Here is a 26,945-nt window from a genome sequence, read left to right on the forward strand (position 1 = left end):
GATGAACTCATCCATAACCTATTCTTCAGGATAGGCTGAACATTTCTAAAAGGGATTACTGGCCTGTCTAGATTCAACCAAAGCATCTTTGTCTATTGATCTCATTAGATTTTGTGCACCAAGGTGTCTCTCAAGACAGGATATTCACATTTATAGGAATGATACACACATGTTCTGACTACTAGCATGGGGCTTTAAGGACAGATACTCCAGTTCTTTCCTGGATGCGCTCTCAGTTAGGTATTGTCGCAAGAGGCAGATCAAAAGTTGCTTTCCTAACACCAATGACAAACAAATCCAAACATATATACCTTATTTGGTTTATATCATCAGCCATATAATAAGTTTTTTAAAAATCATGACAAAGTAAAACAGGTCTATTTCACCGTTTGACAGATGTGGAGTCAAAGTGGTCATGATTCCTGCTTATCTACATGGCATTATAACTTCAGCAACTTGGGTGTCACAGTGTAGGGTTTTTTTTAATTATTACCAGTGTCTTAACCCTGCCAACTAAATATATAAACTTCACCAGAGTTAATACCACATTTGCACTGCGTGGTAACTAATCTGCTTTTCTTTTTGCTCAGTTCATCTTTCATCTTTTTTTTTGCTACTTTCAATCATCAGTAAATTAAATCTCATTTGAATATGAGTCTGTAAATCTGAAAAAACAAATTCTCAAACAGCTTGCCACTTTTGACAGATCAGCACAATATATAGCTGGGAGACCCCAACAGTTCTAACACTGCTAGTTTAATTATGCTGTTAATCCAGTTGAATATAGTTTAAACATGGTAAAAAGTTCACCCAATGGCATGATGCATTTCAAAAAAAAGGCAGCTTTATTTAACTTCAAATGTACAGTATCAAATTTACAAACTACCATTTGCATATCTTCATAGTTGCTTCTTAACACAACAAAAAAAAAACAATCTGGAAAGAGAGAACAAAAAGCTCAGCCAAACAACAGTACACTGTAGATTATCCAAGATGTAAAAAAATATTTCTTAAGATCCATTGGCAACTGTATCTTCCTCCATCTCTTCCTCAGCCTCATCCGAAGGACCTAATTAACAGATAATAAAAAATACAATTTATTTCTGTCGAACAAAGATGTGAAAGATCAAATTCTTACAAAAGAAACAAATACTGAATCAGTTTTTTCCCCCCAATTTGGAAAGATTTAAGTTACAACATTTCATACTAATTTAGCAAATTTGTTCAACTTACTTCCAAGTACTGACCTTCCCTGCGTCCAGTTGCAAGGACACATTACCACACTCTGTAGCCCAAAAATATTGAATTCTGTATTGTCTTTGTATTTCAAACAATACATTCTCAACGAGATGGCAATTTAAATACCTCAGCCTTGAAATGTACCATTCTATCTACACAACTACCCTAAATTGCTCTAGAAACAATTTAAAAAAACTCTCCTTATCTCTTCTTTCAAAAGAAATTTGTCAGCTATGCCTTCTAAATGTTGGAAGAGCGAACATTTCTTACCAGTTTTACGGTCCCTGCCAGGTATTTGACCAGCTTGTAGCAAGCCTTTCAGCCTTTCCACTTCAGCTAGAGTCGAGGCATTTGCAATGGCATTCTTGAAAAGAAACACCAACAGTCAAATTGTGTAAATTAACCTAAAAGCTACTTAATAGTCAAATGGTTTGCTTATAAAGGACAATATTTTCAGTAACAACATGGCAATGAATTTGCAAGGAATCTGTATTTGTCAACTGCAAAACAAAGAGAAAGCTATATAATGCACGACAGTGGTAAAAACAAGCTTATAACTGCAAATAAAATCAAGTTCCGAAAATTAACCGCAACATGTGCTTCCATATCAAATCTCTGGCTAGGTTTTTTGACCAGTGAGCAGTTTTTCTTAACGGCTCCTTTTAATATTAACATATTACCTTTTTTTTTAATTTTTATTGAAAAGCAAAAAATTAAAAACATTGAACATGGTAACACAGATTTGACGTATATCTCATTTCACTATTACCATAAATTACTAATGAGAAAAACCTATACAATAACATCACTCTAATCATAATCTTGAATTATCTCAGTACAATAACTTTCCTGCTTTTCCCCCCACCATCTGTAAAATTTGTTCCAAATTTGGCAAAAAACCGTTTCATCCTGATTTTTAAGTCTTCTAGTTAACCTATCTAATTCTGCGCAATGCATAATTTTATGAATTACGCTTTCCTTACTAGGTATCACCATAGCTTTCCAATTTTGAGCGAATATAATTCTTGCCGCTGTAACCACATGAGTAAATAAAAACATATCCTCTTTGCTAACATTATTTTCAAAAATTCCTAATAACAGTGTCTCAGGTTTATATTGAATATTTTGTATACCCATTTCTGTTACCCACTTCCAAACCATACACCAAAAACTCTGTGCTTCCTTACATAACCACCAAACATGAAAATAAGTGTCCCTTTTCTTTAAAATATTACCTTTATAGCTTCTACATCTCCTGGGGAGGGTCCAGCCTTCTTTTTGTCAGTAGGTAGACCGGCACCTGGGTTGAAACTTAAGAAAGAAACGTACAGTTCAATTTTAAAAGGTCTTCAACTGCTTCTCGAACTTCCCAAGAGAAGCCCAGATTTCAATCAAGTGTAGTATCTTATCTTTTGTTAACAAACTGATATAATCAAAGAATAGCTCTTTCAGAAACACCAGCAGGAAACCCTTCAATAATAACCACCCTTTTAACATTGTCCCAAGCAAAATATTAATGGTACAATGAAGGTTAAGCTGCTGACTTTTGAATTTTGAACCACCAGATTGGTGACAAAATCATATTGTCCCTTCTAAAGCATTATGAAGCAAGGCACTGCTAATTAGTGACAGCTGCTTCTTCTTCATCTTAACTTTTCATCTGCCTGTGGTGTTTCTGAAGAGTTTAAAGTGGTTATCCGTATCTTACGTTTTGGCTCTCCTGGCAATATCCTTTGCAAGCTGTGCACCCTGCTTGCCCTTGAACATTTTCTCTGCCTCCTGACGCTCCTACAGCAACACCACACACACAGAGTTAATGCAACATCAACAGAAACAAGCATACTGTGCATGGTTTCCCCCCCCCCCAAAAAAAGAGCAAGTTGCAGGATAAGGAATAATATATATATATATAAATGGGCACACGCACAATAACGTTATGCATTTCAACTTGCAATTCTTCCCCCAAAGCTGCGTACTTTGTTGGATGTTTCTATTTTAAAAAGGGATGCGCTGCTGACAAAAGTAGCACATGAATTGTACATGAACATACAGGAAATGTCATTTAGCTTAGATCAGGGGTCTTCAAACTTGGCCCTTTTATGACTTGTGGACTTCAACTCCCAGAATTCGCGTGGCTGGCTGAGGAATTCTGGGAGTTGAAGTCCACAAGTCATAAAAGGGCCAAGTTTGAAGACCCTTGGCTTAGAGGCTGCTCTGATAGTGACTTACTTTCTCCAACCATCTAAGAAGGAATAACCAAGTTTGCATGAATTACTCCAAATGTTGTAGTTTAAAAGAAACATAAAATATTTTTAAAATGAATTCTAAATTTTCATTTGGTCCATCATATGCTGGTCACACGCAGTACCAGAATTCCTAGTTTTATCTTAACTACTTCTTAAATTTAGAACACCACTATACATTTTAAAACTTCCAGCCACATGACTGCATTTGTGGTATGGTTCCATAAGACCAGCATACTGCAAGACTGCAGTTCAAATTCCATTTGCAACAATCCAGCCATAATCAAAAAGCTAACCCAGAAAATTAGGTTAAAGAGAAAAACTCAAATTAAGTCAATGAATATACTTGTCAGGAAACAGTCATTCAAAAGTGTCAGAAGACTTACTTTTAATTTCACTTTTTGGAAATCCAGCACTCTGATCTGGGGAACTTTGTGGATGATATACAGCCTATAATGCTTCTTATTTGTTACAGGATTTCTCAAAACACTAAAAAGGGAAAAGGAAGACATTCACATAATTCCAAAAGGAAAAATGTGTTTAGATCATTTAAACACGGGGAACTAATAAGAGAAGCACACTACAAGACAAAATGTGACCCTGAAACCAGAGATCAGGGGAATGCACATTTGAACAATTACAATAATTACCAAAAGAAAAAGCAGTAACACTTCTTTGAGTAGGATAAGAGTTTGCAACACCAATCTGTTAATGAATGATTGCAGATTAAAAAAAAAACCCATAAGATTGTTCTAAATTTACATGTACAAAAGAACCTACTATTATATCAAGAATTCTTATGTTTTGTAAACACTGCAATTACATATAAAAATGGCTTTTCAAATACAAACCAAGAAGTTTGCCCTATATGGCTTGATTAACATTATGTATTATACATATATAAAACATTACAAGGTCAAAATGCCCCATTCTAATACTGGTAAATTACAGTCTGGCCTTTCAGTTACAGAAACCCACTTAAATCTAAAATCCAATGAAAACCGAAGAAGTGACAAGTGTGTGAATTTTTTGTATTTTCTTCACCGTGTATGATCATAGTCTTTTTTGAGAAAAAAAAAATCTAGCATAAAAACCAGCTGGCTGGCATTGGATCAGTCTTTTCCTGTTAGCCCAACTTCCTCACAGTGGAGAAGTTGTTACAAAGAAAATAGGAGGGGTTATGAATGCTACCTTTAGTTGTGCAAAATAAAGTGGAATATAAATCTGGTAAGTGAATACATACATTTGTTATTAAGAAGCAGTAGCAACGGCCTCACTTTTTCAACAATCAGAAACTGCGGTTTAAAAAATAAAGATTTTGTACCTGAGATAAGTTAGGGATTTGATAGTTGCCAAAGGATCAAGATCACCCTAAGAAAGATAAAATTTTAAGACATTTGGTTAATTTTAAACCATGTTATGTACATTGTGCATTGTTTGCCTCAAGAAGTGCAAGGTTTCGTAGAGAACAAGCATATATCATGTATACAATTTAGTTTAAGAAAGTTTAAGTTTAGTATTCACTGTGTGTGTGTATATATATATATATATAAAACTTCGTTTCATGTTGTTAGGCTTTCTAAACTGTACAGTTTAAAATGCCTACCTGCAAACATCTGGCCTGCTTGAGGCACAGAATTCTTTCTGAACTAGATTAAGTCATTAACTTTTTCTTCCAGAAGGAAGAAATCAATTATCTTTTGGAGATTACATGAGGAAAAGCTTCCCAGACTTATGCATTATATGGTCAGTAATGTTCTGCAGATATAAACATAAGCCATTGACAAGGCAGAACAACACACATAGATTGAGATTAGAGAAACACAAAATGGAATTGTTTACCTATGTTTTTGTCAAACTACATTTAGAGAACAGACCTGTCTTTCACTTTCCCCAAGAGGGGAATATTGTAAACCTCGACTGTGAGAACTGAAATTGCTTTCATCGATTCTGCTTCCTTGAGAATTTCTGTCTTATGCTGTTTATGTTAATGACCCATATATAAGCCTATATAAGCCAATGAAATAATACTAAAACTAAGAAAAAAGGCTTAGGAAATACAATTAAACACAAAAGCATCCAATTTCTCCCTTTATTAGAAAAAGTCATATGTAAATAGCAGTGCCCATGTACTTGAGATTAAAACAAAAGAGAGCAAAAGAAAGCAATATGGACATTTAGTCATGTAATTCAGCCTAGATGGGGTTCAAATGGGTTGTATTTTGGTTTTGGCTTAAAGTGATTTATAAATCAGCCAATATTCTTGTCATCTATAGTTGTATGTCTTAGTATGATGTACATATTCATCTAGAAACTACCATATCAATTCCCAGTTTTATGCGTGCCCAACTAAAGTGTTCATAATTTTTAAGAATGTTTATGTACTAAGAAAAAACTGAATATAAGTCTCAAACTTTAGGTCACCTTAGTATTCACAAAGAGATACTTATTTCCTTTATTTGACTTACCAATTCCATTATGTTATTGTTGATAAGGATGAGTTCAGTGAGATTTGGCAAAGACTGTTCTAGTCCTTCACCTATTCGACTAGAAAAGGAGAGGATAAAGCGTTAATAAACTAAATCTGGTAGAAAAGAATTTCTTTACCAAGTATCATCTGCTTTTATATTTGCATTAAGATATGCAACAGAAATAAAGAGCAATCTAAAATTTATAGTTAAGACACTCCAGGCCTCAAAATTGTGGCTGGAAATACACTCACCTTAATCTGTTGTTATTCATCAGCAATGTTTTTAATCTCCTCAGCAATGGAAAGCCATCCAATTTCCGGATCTCATTGTCCGAGAAATCAATAGTATCAAACTGGTCCAATGTGGCGCCCAAATTCTCAATTACAGGAATCTTGTATCCTGATAAAACACAGAGCAATATAAAAATATAAAGATACGTATTCTGAGCACACATCTGATCAACATTTAACAGCCCACTATCATTGCTGCACTTCTTACAACAAATCTGACAAGGCCTGGTAAAATGGAGCACATTCACAAGAGAATGTGGGGAGTCTGCAAGAGTGAATGGCAACAGGCCACTGATAGAAGGAAACATTTTGAAACAGCATTCTATGACTTTATACTTACCTATTGAAATAAAGCTATTCAATGGTTTTAGATCTAAAACCATCGTATATGAAAAACAGCATTATCAATATTTGTAACAAAAGAAAACCATACCTTAACAAATGTTGGGAACCAAAAACAAAAGATCTATGCTTTTTAACTTACTTGTAAACTTCTAGACTCCTATTAACTTAAGATTGTTTATAAAGTGAATGAATCAATCAGCAATAATCAACAAATTTGTTTTTATAGACCTGTTAGAGGAAAAAGTACACAAAATCTGGCCCACCAATAACAGGCAGGGTCCCCTGAATGCTTCCAGCATGATCCAGAGCTTATCACCCATGATGATTACAGCCAAACCACACAATGCATTTTTCACTTAAGGCCATCTCTGTGAACTCTCAAACTTTCTCTTTCTGCAGTGTATTCAAGATGGCCAGTGATTAATATTTATTTGCATTTATACGTAAGGGCTTATATACATACACATGTATGTATATAGCATGTCCATATGTGTCTTACGTAAGTGTACACTTCTGAGAGCAGGCAACAGAATTTCATTTTTAATGTGTGCCAGTGTGCCCATAGTAAAAAATGACTATAAAGGTTATCTTATCTAAGGAGCCAGGAAAAAGGATAAAACAGAAAGTGGGGGGTCCTTGATTCTCTCTGAGCCTCCTTGCAGAGGCTTCATTGCCCAAAGTGAGCAGGGGGTTGGACTAGAAGACCTCCAAGGTCCCTTCCAGCCATTCCATTCCATGATTCTATTCTGTTCTATTCTATTATTCTATTCTATTCTCTAGAGGAGATCAACCCTGACTGCTCTTTAGAAGGCCAGATCCTGAAGTTGAAACTCAAATACTTTGGCCACCTAATGAGAAGGAAGGACTCACTGGAGAAGAGCCTGATGCTGGGAAAGATGGAGGGCAAGAGAAGAAGGGGAGGACAGAGAAGGAGGTGGCTGGAGGGAGTCACTGAAGCAGGAGGCCTGAGCTTCAATGGACTCCAGAAGATGGTAGAGGACAGGAAGGCCTGGAGGAACGTTGTCCCTGGGGTCACGATGGGTTGGACACGACTTCGCAATTAACAACAATAACAAAAATTCTACTCTATTCCAATACTCTATTCTAATATTCTATTATTCTATTCTATTCTATTCTAATATTCTATTCTATTCCATCATCAGTGCTTTACTTTCTTGTAAGCCGCCTGGAGTCATTGAAAGTGAGTGGGCAGCTATATAAATTCTCTAAATAAATAAAATATCCGTGCTAGAACAGAAGGGTCAAGCCTTCTCTTTGGGACCCAAGCCTGAAGATCCAAAGCCTGCTCTTTTGCCTGTTCCTGCATCAGAATCCAGGCTGCTGCTGTTGCTGCTGCCCAGATAGCCATGGCAGATCCTTGCAGGCCACACCAAATTGGAACAGACGGTGAGCAACAGGTCTGGGTGTAAAGACGGTCCCCAGGGCCAGAGGACAGGAAGCGGAGCCCCCTCCCGGCGCCAGTCCTGCGATTATTCCTTAAAACGCACCTAAAGCCGCACCGCTTCCTCCCCTGTTCGCTAACATTCCACTAACGCTTTTTGGTAAAGTTAGACCCTCGGCGGCCACCATCCCGTTCGGAAAGCGCTTTGCAAGGGAAGCTCAGGAGCCCGGGCCTACTACGCGGAACGGGACCAAGCTGGGCCCCGGCACGCAGAACCTTCCCCCCCCCCCAGGTGGCTTCTCACCGCGGAGGTCGAGTTCCCGGTCTCGCACGGCGCTGGTGTACTGCGCCGCCTGCTCGATGAGTTCCGCCGTCAGCTTCACCATCTTCTCCCTCCTCGGCGGCCTCCGCAAAGCACGCACCGCCGCCGAAAGTGCACTTGAACGGAGTGCGCATGCGTCGCGGCCGCGCTCGACGCAGCCCGCGGAGTTGAGTTACCGAGCGGCCAGAGCCGAAAGCCGAGTTATCGAGCGCCCAAGGCTTTTTTTGCGCGGGGCTGCTCCGTCGCCATGGTAACGCTGACGCTATCGGCGTGGAAGGCTCGCCTCTTCTCAAGGGGGCGGGGTTTGGCGTTGCTTTTGCTTTGCAGCTTTGGGGAAAATGCTGTGATACCCTCCCGATAAATGTTAAATAAATATAAATACAAATACAAATATAATGGAAATTCATAGGTGGCAAAACATCATTGCTATGTCCACAGAAGATGCCTTAACGAGGCCCAATGAGAATTTAATGAGCGTTTTTTGAAAGTGTGGCACAATGACTCCACCAAGACCTTCTCTTAAAATGATTTACCAGATATTGAAGGTTTTATTTATTTAAAACGTTTAATTAGCCACAGATCGGCAGCTCCCAATCAAGATAACTTGCAAACATTTAAAACACTGTCACACTTCTCATTCTTTTTTTCATTTGCAAAAAAAGAAGGGAGGGTTGGTCATGAAAAATATTTCTTGCAGATTTAAAAAAAACAAATGTGAAAGGACTCTCAATATACCTAGAAATAATTAAAGTTATTATAATATAAAATGCAAACAATTGTTGGAAACCTTGGATGTGTATTTTTGTGTAATGGTATAACGTGATTGCTTTCCCACTGTTCATAGGTCCTCTCCAAATAACTTTTTAAAAGATAAAAATTACAGTTACTGTATATAAATATTGTTGACATACAACAGGCATTATTGCCGGTGCTCTCTGTATGTATGCATGTATGCAATGTTAATGATTTTTATTTCAGACGTGTATTGCATTATTACTGGAGGAAAATGGATTGATCTGGCATTTCTAATGTTCTTTTTTTTAGGTTTGTCAAATGTTGAAAGTTCATCCATTGCTTCTGGCTTAGGGCAATTCTGCCTCTCTCTCTCTCTCTCTCTCTCTCTCTCATCTATCATCTATTGTGTTTACTGGGGAAAAAGCTCACATTTTCTATTCTAAGCTTGCTGGAAGGAAACCAAGAAGGAAAAAAAGCTATATATCAGTAGAATTAATATTTTCTCCTTCCTTGGACACCTTCTGAACTGCAACAACTGGTTTTAAATCTTATGTGCCTGTCACTGGAGACCACGAGGTGGCATACTAGCATCAGAAAAATTTATGCCAAGCGTCCACTTCATAACTAACTACATATGTAATAAGAAAAACGTTTTACACACCCAGAGATGATAGATGGATAGAAGATAAAATAGATGCAGGCAAATAGATAATCTGGTGAAAAACACAAATTTTGGTGGACACCTAAGAGTCAGCTTTTGCCAAGAAATAAATTATTAGGAAAACACCAGCCCGTGCGCCATACTCAGCCCAAAATTGATTAAAAAATAATAATAATTGAGCTTGCTTAGTCCTATCAATCAACTGGTTTATTTATGTATTATTTATTACCCAAATTTATAGACTCCCGCTTTCATAATATCATATTTCATAAATAACCACGCATGAGAAAAGTCAATACAAAAGGAACTTTTAAAAGGGGAGCCTCACAGATATCCAGGAGGCATATAATACGTGATATTTGATTAACTTATGGAAAGCTAGGGACATGGCTCATTTCCAAAGATTAATTATTCCAGTGGCATCTACCAATTTTTGCCAGCCCTGCTGTTTTCCTCTCTTTGAAATCCCCTCAAATTAAGTCATGTTTGGCCTTAAACTTCCATCTCCGAGCTCTGATGAATACATTTAACAACAATCCTTATACAGATAGTCCTTGACTTATGGCAACAATTGAGCCCAACATTTCTGTTGTTAAGTGGGACCTTTGTCAAATGCGTTTTGCTCCATTTTACGACCTTCTCTTGCCACAGTTGTTAAGTGAATCACTGCAGTTGTTAAGTTAGTAACACGGTTGTTAAATGAATCCGGTTGTCAGAAGTCACAAAGGGGGAATCACAAGAGCTCAGGATACTGCAAGGGTCACCTGAATTTTGATCCCCTCACTATGGGGATGCTTCAACTGTCGTGTGAAAAATGGTCATTAAGTCACATTTTTTCAGTGCCGTTGTGACTTTGAAAAGTCACTAAATGAACTGCTGTAAATCGAGAACCTCTGTACAAAGCAAGGCGGAAGTGCTGTTGAAAGTAGCATTTACTTCTGAGTAAACAAGGAGGCGTCTTCCGTTTGCCTCATACTGGGAGTCTCCACAGCATAATCAAATAGGACAGGGCTGAAACATGCAAAGGATGCCAAAGATTTAGAGTCCAAAACATGCTGCATCCATTATTCAACATAGCCCAGATTCTATTAGGCAATTTGCAAGTTCACCGAATGTACTGAACTCTCATTTACTTTTCAGGCTGTTATAAACTAAACATTATGCTAAGCCAGAGGCCGTGTTTGCACAGCACGCTGAGCCTCAGGAAAGAGTCCGTCCATTTTTTGCAAACCCTTTTCTCTGACTCTTACAGCCTGACTCACCATTTTTTTTTTTTCAAGTATAAATTTTTATTATTTTCATCATAAAAAAAACATCACAGGTATATCACAATGCTATAAAAAAGCCCCACCCCCCACCCCCCACCCCCCCGGACTTCCCAAACCTAATCCCAGGATGCTATTCAAATAAAAGTAAACTACTATTAATATCCCTAACTCCACAAAATATTATTCTACATAAGTAGGTGAAATATATATATAAAAAAAACAAGTTAACTAAAAACCTAAGTTATATTCCACCATTCTATGCTTTTTTTGAATATAAACAATCCATCTTCTCCATATTAATAAGAATTGTTCGTTTGAGTGATTCTTCAAATAAGCCGAAATCTTTGCCATTTCAGCAAGATACGAAACCTTCAATCTCCAGTCCTCCATTGTAGGTAGAACTTTACTCTTCCAATTTTGAGCTATCAACAAACGGGCAGCAGTTAAGCAATACAACATCAAGTTCGTTTCTTTTACATCCAAATTTTGTATGATACCTAGGAGAAACAACTGAGGCANAATTCTTCTTTTAAAAATTTGCTGTAAGTTCCACCACAATTTTATCCAAAAGGCCTTAATAACCTTGCAAGTCCACCACATATGAAAAAAAGTTGCATCTTGTTGTCCACACCTCCAGCACTTGGATTCATAATTCTCATAAATGCGAGACATAGTTGCAGGATCCATGTGCCATCTATAAAACATTTTGTAAAAATTCTCACGTAGGTTTTGAGCTTGCGTAAATTTCACATTTCTCACCCATATCAACTCCCAAGTGTCCATAGATATTGTTTCTCCTATATTTTGAGCCCATTTAATCATACAGTCTTTAACTAGCTCAGTTTCTGAATCCAATTCTAATAAAACGTTATATATCCTTCTGATATGTCCTTTAGCATCGTCCCTTACTTGTTTCAAAAAATTCCCATCTTCCATGGACAAAACAGTTTTTTTATCAATTCGCCATCTCTCTTGAATTTGTCTATATACAAGCCAGGAAAAGTCTGGATTTTTCTGTTTCAAAAGTTCTATTGATTTGAGGCACCAATTACCACTAGGACTCTGATATAACAAGTCTTTATAAGATGGCGCCTCCATCACCACAAATCTAGGTATAGTCAAAAAAATATGTGATGGTATCACCCAAGTTGGAAGTTTAATATCAAACTTAGAAAAATACTTTTGCCAAACTCTTAACAAAGCAGCCCTTATTATATGATTTCTAAAAGTTTTATCAATCTTTTTTTGCATAAAAAGATAGGCATGCCACCCAAAGTACAAATTCCATCCTTCAACATTCAATATCCTTTTGTTAGACAAATTAATCCAGTCCGTCATCCATGTTAATGCACAAGAATCATAATAAAGTGTCAGATTTGGTGCTTTAAGTCCTCCACGTTCTCTAATGTCTTGGATAATCTTAAATTTAACCCTGGCTTTCTTGCCTTCCCAGATGAAATGGTTCAAATCTCTTTGCCATTCTTTCAGATTAAGTTCATTTTTTAAAATAGGTATCATCTGAAATAAAAAAAGAAACTTAGGTAAGATGTTCATTTTGATGGCCGCAATACGACCCAGCAAAGAAAACTGAAGTTTTTTCCACATTAATAAGTCTTTTTGTACTGATTTCCACAATTTTTCATAGTTATTCTGGTAAAGTTTCATGTTAGAGGAGGACAAAAAAATTCCCAAGTACTTGACTTTACTAACCACTTCAAAACCTGATATTTGCGTAAGTTGATTTTTGTCTTTGGCCATCATATTCTTTGTAAGAATTTTAGTCTTGTTAACATTAATTCTAAATCCAGCCACCTTGCCATATTGATGCAGCACTTGCAACAAAGATTCCAATGACTCAATTGGTTGAGACAATGTAAAAACTAAGTCATCCNTAACTAGCTCAGTTTCTGAATCCAATTCTAATAAAACGTTATATATCCTTCTGATATGTCCTTTAGCATCGTCCCTTACTTGTTTCAAAAAATTCCCATCTTCCATGGACAAAACAGTTTTTTTTATCAATTCGCCATCTCTCTTGAATTTGTCTATATACAAGCCAGGAAAAGTCTGGATTTTTCTGTTTCAAAAGTTCTATTGGTTTGAGGCACCAATCTGACTCACCATTTCTGAGCAGGTGTTTTGCTTCCACAGAGAGTTTAAATGTCGTTTTATTGTTTGAGAGGTCAGCTGATGCTTCGGCTAAATTAAACCTTCTTTTAATTCTCTGCCACCACAACTAGGGTTGCCAGGTCTGCTTCCAAAAAATAGCGGACAAGCGGGGGGTGGGGTGGGGTTAAGTAGTAAAAAAAAGTAGACTGTACAGCTTTAGATTACGTACCATTTCATCGTAAAGCTTTTGAATAAAAAAAAATGTCCACTATTTTGTGGAAAAAAAAATAGTGAACATAATGTGAAAAAAGTGGACTGTCCACTCAAATAGTGGACACCTGGCAACCCTAATTCCACAACTCGAAAATCTGCGCTGGCTGGGAAAGTTGCTATATCCATTTTACCAGGAAGAAAGTCCCTGTGAATTTAATGGGCCTACTCTGAACATGGGGGGGAGTCTGGGATTGCTCTGGTAGAAACCATTATACAGTTCAACTTTCTTTATTCATTAGAGCTGGGCACGAGCATTTACTCATGAGGAAAAGTCAGAACCCATTTAAACTTTTACCCCTGTGTTATTTGCTTATTGTGTACTGACATTTCTTTCCTGCTGGCAGGGACTGGCGGACACTGCAAAATTAAACATTTTGAGGGCATTCTATTATAATTGTTACAGTGATGAGTCACAGAGCAAATTAACTTTATAATTTCTTATCTAGTCATTTCCCTACTAGAGTTTGGGACTCTGCAGACCCCATGATGTCGTCACAGGGGGTCCACAAGGCCTTGAAGAAATATTATGATTTAAATCTTGAGTCAAGTCTTGGGGGGCCGGGGCCATGGTTCATGGCCACAAAAGGTATTTAAAAGGGGGTCTGCGGTGAAGGGAAGGTTGAGAACCACTGGTCTAAACAATTGGGTTCAGTCATGCTAAGACATAAACCACAACTTGTAAACCACAATGGGAGAATTCAGAGGACATGCTACATCAACTCAAACAGAGCTCCTGATGGTTGGCGCAACATGTGAAGAAAATACCAAGAGGTCACAAGAGAAAAGTTCAACTGTCTCCCTTATCTGTTCTTGCCCGTTGCTTGTCCACCACCTTCACAAGGAAATCTGCCAGCAGGAAAATGACCCAACTAACCAACAGATCCCATCTCACAGTGCAAAACGGGTTTTGAATTCTCCATGAGGCTTATTCCCATTCAGCAACTTCCTCTTTTTAATCCTCTCATTTCTCAAATCAGAAAGACCGTGACAGCTGGAGCGAACTAATGGGATCACTGAAGATGGGCCATGTCTATCCATGGTGAAATTGGTATGAGGAGAGGGGGAAAAAAATGTCCGAGTAAGTTTTCTGGATCACAGCTCATTCCATCTTAGAGATGGTCTGTTTTTTAAAAAAAGGATCTGGGTTGCCTTGTTCATCTCTGCATTTTGAAATGTACGTACAAGTAGATAGAACAGGGGTAGTCAACATTGGCTCTTTTATGACTCGTGGACTTCAACTCCCAGAATTCCTGAGCCAGCTAAGCTGGCTCAGGAATTCTGGGAATTGAAGTCCAAGAGTCATAAAAGAGCCAACGTTGACTACCCCTGAGATAGAACAATTGAGGGGTCCTTGGTGCTCTCTGAGCTTGGTTGTTTTCTTGCAGATGTTTCATTACCCAAATTAGGTAAAATCATCCACATGATTTATTAGACATACTCCAAACTGTGTTGTGGGACTTTTGTCTACCAAAAGGGTGTGTTGTAGCCTAATAATAATAAAAAAAGTTGCATTTTGCACCCAGGGAATTTTTACTCATGGGCTACTTAGCAATATGTATATTTTGGTCTCTCCCCAAAATATTATAAACGATTACAAGACATAGGACGTTCTACATAATAAAAGGATAAACTGTACTTTAGTAGCATGAAATAAATACGTAGTAATTGATGGGGACTATAAATATTTTATTCATGTTGTCATTTTGCCAGCTTATCATAAAACACTACCTCGGTTTTCAATATTCATTCCACCAGTTTGACAGTACATGGGTTCAAGCAGTATGAACACACCAATTAATTTTTCTTTTCCCATTCTCCCCCATCCCAAAATTTTGAAAACCCACTTTGTCAGATTGCCAATTAACATTTTACTGCTAATTTCACGTTTCACAGGCTGGAGGGTTCAACTTATTAAAAATGAGAGTCAGAACAGCTAGTACTGTATAAGAAAAAAAACCAACAGTTGTTTACATATGTCTGAATACAAAGAAACAGCTCTGTCGATGCTTACAAAGACAGCCATTATAAAGGAGGGCAATGTTTAAGTAATATTTCTTTAAAAAAAGGTTATGTCCCTGTAGAAAATAATTAAAAAATTCTATGAAGGCAATGACTGCATTATAAGTTACTTCTTTTTTTAAAAAAATCTGTAAGACCACATAGTCAAATATATCTTAACACAATTATATAAACACCACATGACAAACTATAATATATATATTATATTATATCATATATATATATTTATGTATAGCGAATACATTCAGATGTGTTGTTCTGTTCACTGTGATTTTGGTAGAATTGGCTGTTTTTCGGTTCTCTCCTTCTCGACGCGCTAAAAAATGAAGCACCTTTTGGGAAGGTTTGCCTCCTGGAAATCACTGAGTTGTCATTTTTCTTACACACACACACACACACACACACCTTCTATTTTTTTAGGAAGATTGTGCTGGCGAGATATGGTAAGAGAAGCAAAGCCATCTGTCAAAGCTCAGAGATCTATTTGGGGCAGGGAGAGAATATTGTAGCTACGTCTGCAATCATGAGTCTAGCATGTTAGCAGTTATTTCTCAGAGATGGCTTCAAATCCAGTTGATCAGAGTTGTAGGCAGCACGCCTGATCATTGATAGCAGAGTTTGACTGTTGAGATCAGTGCACAGGGAGACGAATGCCTGGGGCTAAGTAGGGATCACTGTCCCCTGCCAATTCACTTGATCACTGTCAAGCTAAGACCATCAAAACACAAGGGGGAATGTGCCTATTTCCCAGCACAACGGTGTGCAATGAATCATATCATGTCATGATGTTGCGGTGGCGAGTATGCAGAGCTGAGGCTGGTGTTCTAGGCATTTGTGAATTATTCTAAATGATTTAGGAGGGAGAAGGAAGAAACGACTTTTCCACTTTTTTGGGGGGAAACGCAGAAAGAACATACATCTGCATTCCTCTTTGACCCAGCGTGACAAGTTGGCTAGCATGAGCGAAGAAGCTGAGACTACTCGCAAGACATGCCCGAGAAGGATTCCTATTGCCATTGGCCCTTTTATTTACGTATTGGCTTTTGGTCAAGATGCAGCAAACAAAGCGATCACGCTGTCTAGGACTTTAGTTGAGGTATGCTGTAGGGACCAAACGTGCCGACGACGGTGAAAGAATCTGAGTCGCAAGCTGAGGTTGAAGCCAGCATTAGATGAAGGTTAGGACCAGGGTGGGAATAGGAGTGGAAAAGGGAAAAGAAAAAAAGAAAGAAAAAAAAAAGGAAACTTTGCTGGAAGAAACTGGCACATTAGGAGTTCCAGATGGCAGATATTAAATGCTGGCTTAGCCAGCCAATAAGCATGTCCGACAGCAAAATTGTATAAATGGCTTGCGTTCACATAACCTATTGGATTTCACCATCTCACAGAACACCTCGTCACCTGGGGGAGGTTTGAAAAAAAAAAGGAAACAGCATGAAGGGAGAAATTAGATTAGCATTTCCGTTGAACAACCAGGATTTATAAGAGTAGGAAAAAAAAAACCTATTCTGATGGACGAACTAAAAGGAACACAGTGTCCCATTATTTTAACGTCTATTTTTTCAAAAGACATCTGTGTTCCTCAACTTAAGACCACTATTGACCCCCCCAAATTTTTGTTGCTAATCAAGGCAGTTCTCAAGTGAATTTTGCCCCACTTTATGACCTGCTAAGCAAATCATTACACTTGTTCAGTTACCGTAGTAACACGGTTGTTAGGTGAATTTGGCATCCCCCTTGACTTCGCTTGTCAGAAGATCGCAAGAGGTGATCACGTGACTCTGGGGACATGCAACCGCCATAAATACATGCCAGTTGCCAAGTGGGCGGATTTTGATCACCTGACCGTGGGGATGTCGTAACGGTCATAAGTGTGAGAAACGGGCGTAAGTCACTTCTTTCAAGGCCGCTGTCACTTTAAATGGTCATTAAATGAATAGTCGTAAGTTGAGCACCACCCTCCCACCCCTGGCCAAACTTTGTATATATTCTGAGGTTGTTCTAGCTTAAGAAAACCATGGAATAGGAAGGAAGTGTAGGGTCCCAACCCTTCCCCCCCCTCCAATCTTTCAAAGTTCCACCCAAGTCACCAGCCAACGATCATTTTTAAGTTGATAGAAGGAATATCATTAAACATTTGGGGAGCAAACATGTGAACAGGGTTTAGGGTAAATATAACAATGCAAAATTCCTTCTCCCTCTCTCTCTCTCTCTCTCTCTCTCTCTCTCTCTCTCTCTCTCTCTCTCTCTCTCTCTCTCTCTCTCTCTCTCTCTCTATCTATCTATCTATCTATCTATCGTCTGGTCCTATCTTTGTCTAATTGTCAGAACACATCTCCAGCACACCATTCGGAGGCCAAGGGCAGCCAGCAGTCTCTGAAAAACATTGTGCCTCCCTCCAACAGAAAAACGTAAGATGAGGGACTGACATTTCACTGAATAATGTCAAAAGCGGGCATAGTGCAAATGAGTTCCTACTGTTCTCAGAAGGTCTGATGGGATCCCACCACTTAAGAAGTGAAAATACACGATCAAAGGTGCCCTAATGAGTTCATTTTGGTCTACACGTTCTCATCACAGTTGTCAGGCTTCCGGAGAGCAACTGGGTTAACCAGGGCTTGAACTACTAGACCTTCTGCACACAAAGCAGATGCTCTACCTACTGAGCTACGGGTGCCTCCCGTAGAATAATTATATTGCAGCATTACAAAAACTACAAAGCAAGTGCAGCAGGTTGAAATATAATCACTCTATCCACCCAGCCCAGCAGTGAAGGTGGGGTAAAAAAATAAAATGCAGATTCCTCCTAACTGCGGCAGCATGATTCTAATCACTCAAATGGACTACCAGCCCCTCAAGTCTGCAAAAAGGGACTGTATTTAAGAATGAGCAATTGACATTTAATGTCTTGTGTGGCTTTGAATATGCAAATGATTCCCCTCGTCCTTCAGAAGCTGCAGCAGCAGCTCAGGACAGACTGACATCAAAACAAGTTGCGCTGCTAGCTCTACCTGCTTGCTTTCACATCACTAATTCTTCTCCATCCGTGCCCCTGACCCCAATTTAATCCCAGTGAGCTTCACTATATATTCCATAAATAGCAAACTTCAGCCACAAAAGCAGTTAAAATTGCCTTCCTCTTCGATGCACGCAAGAAAAAGAATGAGGAGCATCTGGTTGAAGAAAAGGATGAGAGTCTGGGGAAATGGAGGCATGCAGATCTAGTAATGGCCTGGCAATTCTTATAGCCCCAGTTCATTCCCCCCCCCTCTTAATCTGCTCTTCATTTTGATACTAAACCTCTGATTCTGTTCGAACTGCAGCATTCTTCCCCCCCGCCTGTTGTTCACCACCAAACCCCACACATTCAAAAGGGAAGGGGATAACTCACCGAGGCCAGCTCACCATGGAACAACTCGCTGTGGGACAATTCAACATTCAATTTAAGTATTTAAAAAAAAAATTAAAAAATATGTTAAGTTTTGTTGTTCCCATTTCATTTTCTCCCTCTTTTCTTTAATGATTCTGTTCCACCATTTCCTTGATATTAGTGGTACACATGCCTTGTGGCAAGTTGTCCCACGGCAAGTTGTCCTGCAGTGAGTTAGAATTAGAATAGAATAGAGCTAGAAGGGACCTTGGAGGTCTTCTAGTCCAGCCCCCTGGCTCAAGCTGCTCAAGTTGGCCACGGTGAGTTGGCCGTGCTGAGTTTTCCTAGACCCCTTTCAAAATGTCTCCTCTTATGGCTACTCTTACTCTTACATTCCACTACCTGTAGCCACATGCCCAACAGACACTGTTTCATTTGCTAAAAATCCATTAAAAATACATACCATTGTGACATCTGTCACTAGCAATGCACGTGCCACTCAGCAGATAAAATCCTTCTTTACATCTGGAACAGTTTCTCCCAGAGCTATCACAACTTAAGCAGTTATCTTCACACCTGACAATAAAAGATAACTATTTGATAACTAGTGAGACATATCATTTTAATTTAAGGACGGGTGTGAAATCACACATTGCTTTAATTGCGGTTTGTTCAATAAGCCACCATTGGTTGGGTTATGCAACAAACTAAAGCACAAACCAAAGTGTAATGGTTAGGTTTGTGCATGCTAAGCAAATATAAACCGCATTATACAGTTCAGAGCCATGCTAGTTAATTTTTGCTTAGCATATTGAACCCAATCACTGTGGTTTATTAAAAAAACTAGGTTATTCAAATAATACGTTACATATTCCTAGAAGAACAATGAACAAAGACTAACTGATACCCATTTCATAATTCCACCTATTATTCGTCTATACATTACATATATTTTTGACTATTATTTGTGTCTCTGTCTTTATCTGGATAAAGGCTAGGTTCAATCATTGCAATAAAATATGGTTGGCTTAATTATAGTTTATTGAATGAATAAGTGGCTGAGTTTAAACAACGAGCAGTCAAAAGAAGTTTAAATCATATTTTGGCTTGCATCAGTATAGAAACCCAGTCAGAAATTTCTAAAATTCAAGGTGCTCTTTCTTCTGATACTGACTTAAGTAAGTTTTCTACTTTCTGATACAACTTTTAAAAAAGAGAATATTCCGAGAAACCTGAATCAGTTAGGCTAAGTATTTAGGCAGCTTTCAGATCAGGAATGAAATATTTTGGGGGGCTGAATTTCCAGAATAGGACCTATTTTGATAAAAGTAAAGAAGTTTACACATCTGTGTTTGAGTTTGTTTGCTTTAATAAAATGATTTGTAATGGTAATTTTAGTTAGAAAAATGTGTTGGTAATGGAAGTATCCAGCTGCACACAATTCAGCACCCAGATCTATAGCAATAGCATTTAGACTTATATACTATCCCATAGTGCTTTACAGCCTTCTCTAAGCGGTTTACAGGGTCAGCCTCTTGCCTCCAACAATCTGGGTCCTCATTTTACCAACCTCGGAAGGATGGAAGGCTGAGTCAACCTTGAGCCGGTCAGGAATCAAACTTCTGACAGTGGGCAGAATTTGCCTGCAATACTGCATTCTAACCAATGCGCCACCACGGCTCTACCTATATGCCCCATTAAAAAATAGAAGCTACTTTAAAGCAAACCAGTTCCTTCTGTCTACACCAGCTTTCCCAACCTGATGTCTTACCTCTTGGCCTTGCAGGAGAAAGCAGATAGGAATCTCAACAAGATGCACCAATTCTATTTTATAGTAAAACTACATTGGCAGAAACTTGCAAGTATGAACGTACCACCACCTCCCCCTGAGATACTAGGGAGGGTTTCTTGAGAGTCTTTTTCTCCACCCATTACGCAGCAGTGGGCTCTGCTGTTTCTTATCTGACCATTTCCTTAGCAGCCTCTCTTTGCCTAATCTCCCATGGTCTTTCCCAAGCACCATTACTCTACCAAACGGTTGGGATTCCAACATCCAGATTTGCAAGCCAGGTGCTGATTAAGCTTCTCGGGTTTTTTTTCTTCTGGGCCCTGAAAATGGGAATTTTAAAGACACAAACCCCCTGAGCGTTATCCTTTGTAGAGGAAAACATTTCATAAAAGATCCCTTAGCAGCCTAGCGCCTCCCTCCACCTGCATCTTTTGTTCGGGGAGCAGATGTTGCAGGAAGTTAAGGAGGGCCAAAATCAAACTGACGAGCAGGTGGGGGGAACTGGCCAGAAGGAAAATCAAGATTCCAAATTTGCAGAAGGAGCTCTAAATGGCCTTCTTGTGGAAATATCCAAGAAGTTAAGGGTCTTGTTTTTGTTTTTTTTTCCTCCCTCCGTAAACCTCACAACATCGGAGCGTCAAGACAGAAGATTTATGTGTGCAGCATGTCAGAGCAGATTACACAGCAAGGGTTCCAGCTCACTCCCAGACCATTTTTATAAATGCCTCCGCAACAGGCTGCCAAAGCAGATAATTACCTTCGGCAGACTCTAAACGGTGATCCCAGCCGCTCGTCCTGGTAATAGCCTTCTCCACATGTCGAGACACACCTCCATTCGTGGAGCTTCCTGGCGCACTGGAGACATTCTTCATGGCTTGGCCCTAAGGATCATGGGGGGAAAACATGGTTCTCCAGTCAGGAAAGTTGCAGGTGCAAAGTGAGGGGTGGGTAAGGGGGAGGAATTTTATTTATTTATTTATTAAATGTATATGCCACTCGTCTCGCTCTGCAAAGCGATTCTGAGTAGGAGTTGCTAGATTCTTTAGAACAGAGGTCCCCAACCTTTTGGGCATCATGGAGAGAGGTTTTTCCGTGGATTAGAGGATGCGTGGTTTTGTGTGTTGCCTGTATCCCGTGGATGGGGCTTTGCTTGTTTGTGTGGACCGGTTGCTGGCATGCCGTGACCGGTGCCGGTCCACGGACTGGGGGTTGAGGACCCCTGCTTTAGAACTATGCAGAAATAGAACATAGAATAACAGAGTTGGAAGGGACCTTAGAGATCTTCTAGTCCAAATCCCTGCTCGAACAAGAGACTCTATCTGACCATTTCAGACAAATGGTTGAAGCCTCCAATGGTGGTACACTCACAACTTCTGGAGGCAAGCTATTCCACGGGTTGATTGCTCTCACCGTTAGGAAATTTCTCCTTGGTTCTAGGTTGCTTTGATATGATTCTCCCATTTGATATGCTTTGATATGACCCTCTGTCCCACTGGTGGCCAAGAAGTATCCCTCTGTGAGACATTCATTCTTTAAAAAGAAGGTGCATCCATGAACAGCCTAGGCATTTTTGGTGGGATAACATCAAAATGTAGCATAAGCCACAACCGTTGCCATTTTTTCCAAACAGAAAGAAGACTTTTTTTAGTTTCTCATCTGCAGGCAAAGAAACTCTGAAAACAGCTTTATTTCACACCAGAGGAATGCAATGAAAAGCTGGCAAGTGCTACTCTTAGCAGATCTGGAGGACGGGGTCAAGGGTTGGAGTGAGCAAGAAGATGATACCAAGTAGAAAGACCTATGTCACATATATATGACAGGGCCAAGAATAATTTTGGAGAATAGTGTTTGAGTGGGAGGTGAGAAGTTCCCCTTCACACTAGGGAAAAAAAAACCACCCCGAATTGATTCTCTGAAGGCAGGAGGACTCTGGTTGACAGTAGGATGACCCCCCTCTTTAATTATCTGCTGTTCTTTCTCTAACTACAAGATATGAGGGTGCAATGAACAGAAGCTGGTGTTTCAGAAAAAAAATAATTCTGCTTGAGAATATGGAACCACTTACACATGAACATGTGGGTACTGGAGGCTAAAACATAAAAGGAACGGCTGCTGGAATTGGGTATGTCTAGTTTAATGAAGAGAAGGACGAGGGAGGACAGGATAGCAGCCTTCCAGTATCTCAGGGGCTGCCCCAAAGAAGAGGGAGTCAAACTATTCTCCAAAGCGCCTGAAGGCAGGACAAAAAGCAACGGGTGGAAACTAACCAAAGAGAGAAGCAACCTAGAACTAAGGAGAAACTTCCTGACAGTTAGAACAATTAACCAGTGGAACAATCTGCCTCTAGAAGCGGTGAATGCTCTAACACTGGAGGTTTTTAAGAAGAGACTGGACAGCCATTTGTCCGAAATGGTATAGGGTTTCCTGCCTGAGCAGGGGGTTGGACTCGATGACCTCCAAGGTCCCTTCCAACTTTATTATTATTATTATTATAAAATCAGGGACATGTCAGAATTTGGATTGGATAGGGATTGAATCTTGGGAATTTAGAATTTTTTTGAAGTTATTTTAGACCGCGGCTAAACTTCCTGGAGAGAGGAGACATCCAGTTCTCAGTAAGCCCAATCTTGCCTGAGGGTTGCATGTATTTGCTGCTAAATTATTGCTTGTGGATTTTGAAAAGAAGGCTCCAGATGTTTGCCATGTAAGATTGAAGTTCTGACACTCAACAGCTCTTTTGAACTATAACTTCTTACACACACTGAATGCTGCCCATTAAAACTCATGAAAAGGCAAGATTTCTTTCTTTAAAGCAGAAGCACAAATTTTAATACTCCAAAATAATAAAAAAGACAAAAGACAAAACCAGTATTTTGTAAACATAATGGAACAGAGCATATATCAGGAACCACTTTCTCTAATTAAATCCTAAATAAAAGTTCAATTTCATTGAGGTAATGCTCAGAACAGGTACTTTAAGCACCACAAAATGCTTAAAGAATCCAGATTTTCTTGACAAGTCAGAAGTAATAAAGAATCAATTGCTCTTCCTTGAGAGTTGATAGGACACTAACAGCCTCAAGTTGTTGGACACAAACTAAGTTTAAAAGATATAAGCCGGATTAATACATGCTAAGCCAAGGATTGCTTAACGATAGTTTGTTGAATAAATCACTACTGGCTGAGTTAATACATAGTGCGATGTTTATCAACCATGATTGCAGTTGTTTTCACATCTCAAACAAGTATATGTGATGGGCAAATTGATGTCAGATGTTGTCCTATGCATTAACTAAATGGCTCTTATGCTTTGTTTTACAATTCTCTCTTTTTCTTGCAGTCTAGTATAAATCCTGGACCAGGTGATGATAACAGAATAACGGAGTTGGAACTTTGGAGGTCTTCTAGTCCAACCCCCTGCTCAAGCAGGAGACCCTATACCATTCCAGACAAGGGGCTGTCCAGTCTCTTCTTAAAAGCCTCCAGTGATGGAGCACCCACAATTTCTGAAAGCAAGCTGGTCCACTGGTTTATTGTTTTCACTGTCAGGAAATTTCCCTTTAGTTCTAGGTTGCTTCTCTCCTTGATTGGTTTCCCTCCATTATTTCTTATCTTGCCTTCTGGTGCTTAGGCAAATCACCCCTCTTCTTTGTGGCAGCCTCTCAAATCAACTTGAACATTCTGAAATCCTAGCACGATGGATCTGCCACCAAGAATGATTAGTGAAGGCTACATTTTCATGACACACTCAGAATGAAACCTTAATTACCAGACTAGGTATACCTCACCTGGTTTGGGGGCTTTTAGTGGAAAAAAAACCCTACTTAATTCCTTCTTATTTCTCCTCTCCCTCACCTGCTAGTTATTGATTTAGATGAAGCGTATCTAGAGACCTAGGTGATTGTTAATCTACCTGTACAAGTCCTGCAGTCCGACTGGCAGCCATCACATTGCAAAAGTTCCTTTTTCAGATACATGCCCTGCTGGCACCCTGAAACACAGTTGTTGTCCATGAGGCTGTAAAGGAAAGCGTGGAAAAACATTGATAGCAAAATAGAAAAGGGGAAAAAAACAACACGTTTTAGTAATAGAGCTTAGATAGCCGAAAATCTTTAGGAGAAAGAGTAGCTAAAGATTAGGAGGAGCTGCTAATCCAACAAGCTCTTTCACTAATCAGGAGACCGTCTGTTCAAAGCATCTCTCAGATTTATCTTCTCATCAGTTGGTATGGTCCATTTGCTGGACTTGCACGATCCCTGCACAGGGAACCACAAGCTCACCAAATGGTTCATGAAACTAAAACACAGATAACACCCCAACCATGCTTAAAAGCTCTACGAAGTAGTATGTAAGTTTAAGTGCTATTGTTATTAAAGTTGGGGAAAAATGCCTTATGTATCCATGTGGCACATCCACTGTATGTGTGATTGACAGCTGACTCTCATGACAAACCACCTGCTTTCTTTCTTTCTTTTTTTAAAGAAGACAGGAACATTGCTGGCAAAATGTTGCTAAGCCTAAAAGGTGAGCGAACAATAAAAGGGAACACTGTGCAGACAGCAGCCAAGGGAAGCTACTTTTGCTGACCCCATGCATTGGTTCATCTTCTGAGTTATAATTTTCAACTTTTGCCCAAGTGCCATTATTGAAGCAGTCACGTCAGTCCAATTACTATCTTCTCAATGAATCCTGCAAAGAAGCGTTGGGCTTCCCACTGAACAAATTGTTCAGTTCAGCCTTTTGGTGTCTGACATTTTTTTTGCTTCCTTGGGAAAAAAAATGTATATTTCTATCCCATCTTCCTCGTTTCATTTGGGGCTGCCTTGCATTATTTGTTTCTGAAGCTAGCCAAAATAATTTGGGAGCTTTATTATGCGGACTTGAAGGGGGAATCATCAAAATAGCGTTTACTCCAGTAACAGGAGGGCAGGTTTGTCCATCAGAACAAAGGGGAATCACAGCCAGGAGTTGATTCCTCCCCACGGAAAGAAAAAAAAATGCCCAATGGTTGTGGAGATAATTAAAGAATGAGCAGACAGGGATTAATATGCCTTCCTTGGTGTCCCTCAGGTGTCCTGTTCAATTTGTTGTTTCACATCCCAGTGATTTAAAAATAATTTAAATGAAAAGCTCCCCTTCTAAAGAGGGAAGCATTCTTAGATGTGAAAAATGATGGATAGCTTCATCCCAAGACGTTCTCCGGAAGCATGTCCAAGAGAAGCTGGAGAGATGGGAGAGAGACCCACTAGAAACTGAGAAGATCTAGCAAGGCATCATCTTGTTAGTTCTGATTCCTGGCGGGCACCACTGGATGCTGTTTTCTTAGCAACAGTACGGCAGTAAAAAAAAATACATGATTGCCTTCTTTTGGGATTTCCTGATGGTCTTCTGACTAAGTTCTAACATGAGAAGTGAAGTTGGCAAGACAGAAACCAATGATTCTCAGGCCAAGGAGAACAATTAAGTAAACATGAAGCAAATATCTCCAGCACTGAAGCCCAAGAATAGTCAAGAACCCATTGGCTGAAAACAACAGAAGAAAAGACCCAGGACTGAAAGCTTGGGAGTGACATATATATGGCTTGACCTCCATGTTTTTTTGAATGGGCAGATCTTCTACCTGCATACATCTTTCTTCTCAGCAATGACAAACTTATCTATCAACGTCAAGTATGTTAAGCCTGAGTTGCCTACTGGAAGTGGAACTGAGTTTGTGAAAAGCTGAAATTGATTTCCATCTCTGCTCTGTTGACTACCTAGGGCTTCAGTCCTGCTTGGTCTCCAAGACCAGACAAGGTCAGCCAACTGCTAGCAGCAGCTGAGAAAGTCTCCCTCGCAACTGATGGATATTTTGTATTTAGCTATGCCATCCTAAATGGCCATTTACTGAGAACGCACATAATAGTTTCTTTCAAACCACTAAATTTACACTGATCCAAAAAAGATAATCTACTCCTACAATAAGCAATGTGTATCCTGCCTCCATCCATCAGCCCTCTCTCTCTCTCTCCCCCCTATAAGCCACCTCAAACACCGTCCATGTCCTCTCATCTAAAGAGAGGGCATAAATATATAGGAGCTGCCTGCCAAAGTTCCTCTGCATCAATTTTTACTTACTAAAATGTGTTCTCGAATGCCACTTTATATCGTGCGAAATCGCACTTCCCTTATTTTATAGAAATTTGTTACTTGGTGCTGGGAATTGTCTATAAAAGTTTAAAACCATTTCCAAGTATACACCCAAACTAGACTGTGTTGTTTCTCTGGGTCATATATGTGTGTGTATGTCGGTAAATGCATAATTATTATTATTATTTTGTCATGTTTATGCAGTGTATATTGGAAGTGGTTACCCTTTGAGAGCTGTATGCAATGAAATCACTTTAATGTATGCTGATTAATGTACATT

General features: G+C 39.2%; 2 protein-coding genes across 2 annotated transcripts in view; both read right to left on the reverse strand.

Moving 5' to 3' along the window:
- Positions 1 to 822: 822 nt before the first annotated feature.
- On the reverse strand, positions 823 to 8,439 carry SNRPA1 (small nuclear ribonucleoprotein polypeptide A'). Its single transcript, XM_015811849.1, has 9 exons — positions 8,295 to 8,439; positions 6,205 to 6,352; positions 5,951 to 6,029; positions 4,807 to 4,853; positions 3,869 to 3,971; positions 2,948 to 3,027; positions 2,475 to 2,550; positions 1,510 to 1,603; positions 823 to 1,069 (listed from the first exon to the last, which is right to left on the reverse strand). Exons 1-9 carry the CDS (start codon positions 8,374 to 8,376, stop codon positions 1,011 to 1,013), a joined length of 768 nt encoding a protein of 255 aa, XP_015667335.1. The 5' UTR covers positions 8,377 to 8,439; the 3' UTR covers positions 823 to 1,010.
- Positions 8,440 to 15,039: 6,600 nt separating this feature from the next.
- PCSK6 (proprotein convertase subtilisin/kexin type 6) overlaps positions 15,040 to 26,945 on the reverse strand; it is a 62,545-nt gene continuing 50,639 nt past the window's right edge. Inside the window, exons 17-20 of the mRNA XM_015811850.2 lie at positions 24,450 to 24,553; positions 21,294 to 21,417; positions 19,211 to 19,323; positions 15,040 to 16,778 (exon numbers count right to left, since the gene is read on the reverse strand). Coding sequence (XP_015667336.1) covers positions 16,681 to 16,778; positions 19,211 to 19,323; positions 21,294 to 21,417; positions 24,450 to 24,553 — 439 coding nt within the window. The 3' untranslated portion in view covers positions 15,040 to 16,680. The remainder of the gene's footprint in view (positions 16,779 to 19,210; positions 19,324 to 21,293; positions 21,418 to 24,449; positions 24,554 to 26,945) is intronic.

Source organism: Protobothrops mucrosquamatus, unplaced genomic scaffold (assembly GCF_001527695.2).
Source record: "Protobothrops mucrosquamatus isolate PMUCROS unplaced genomic scaffold, P.Mucros_1.0 scaffold53, whole genome shotgun sequence".
NCBI lineage: Eukaryota > Metazoa > Chordata > Lepidosauria > Squamata > Viperidae > Protobothrops > Protobothrops mucrosquamatus.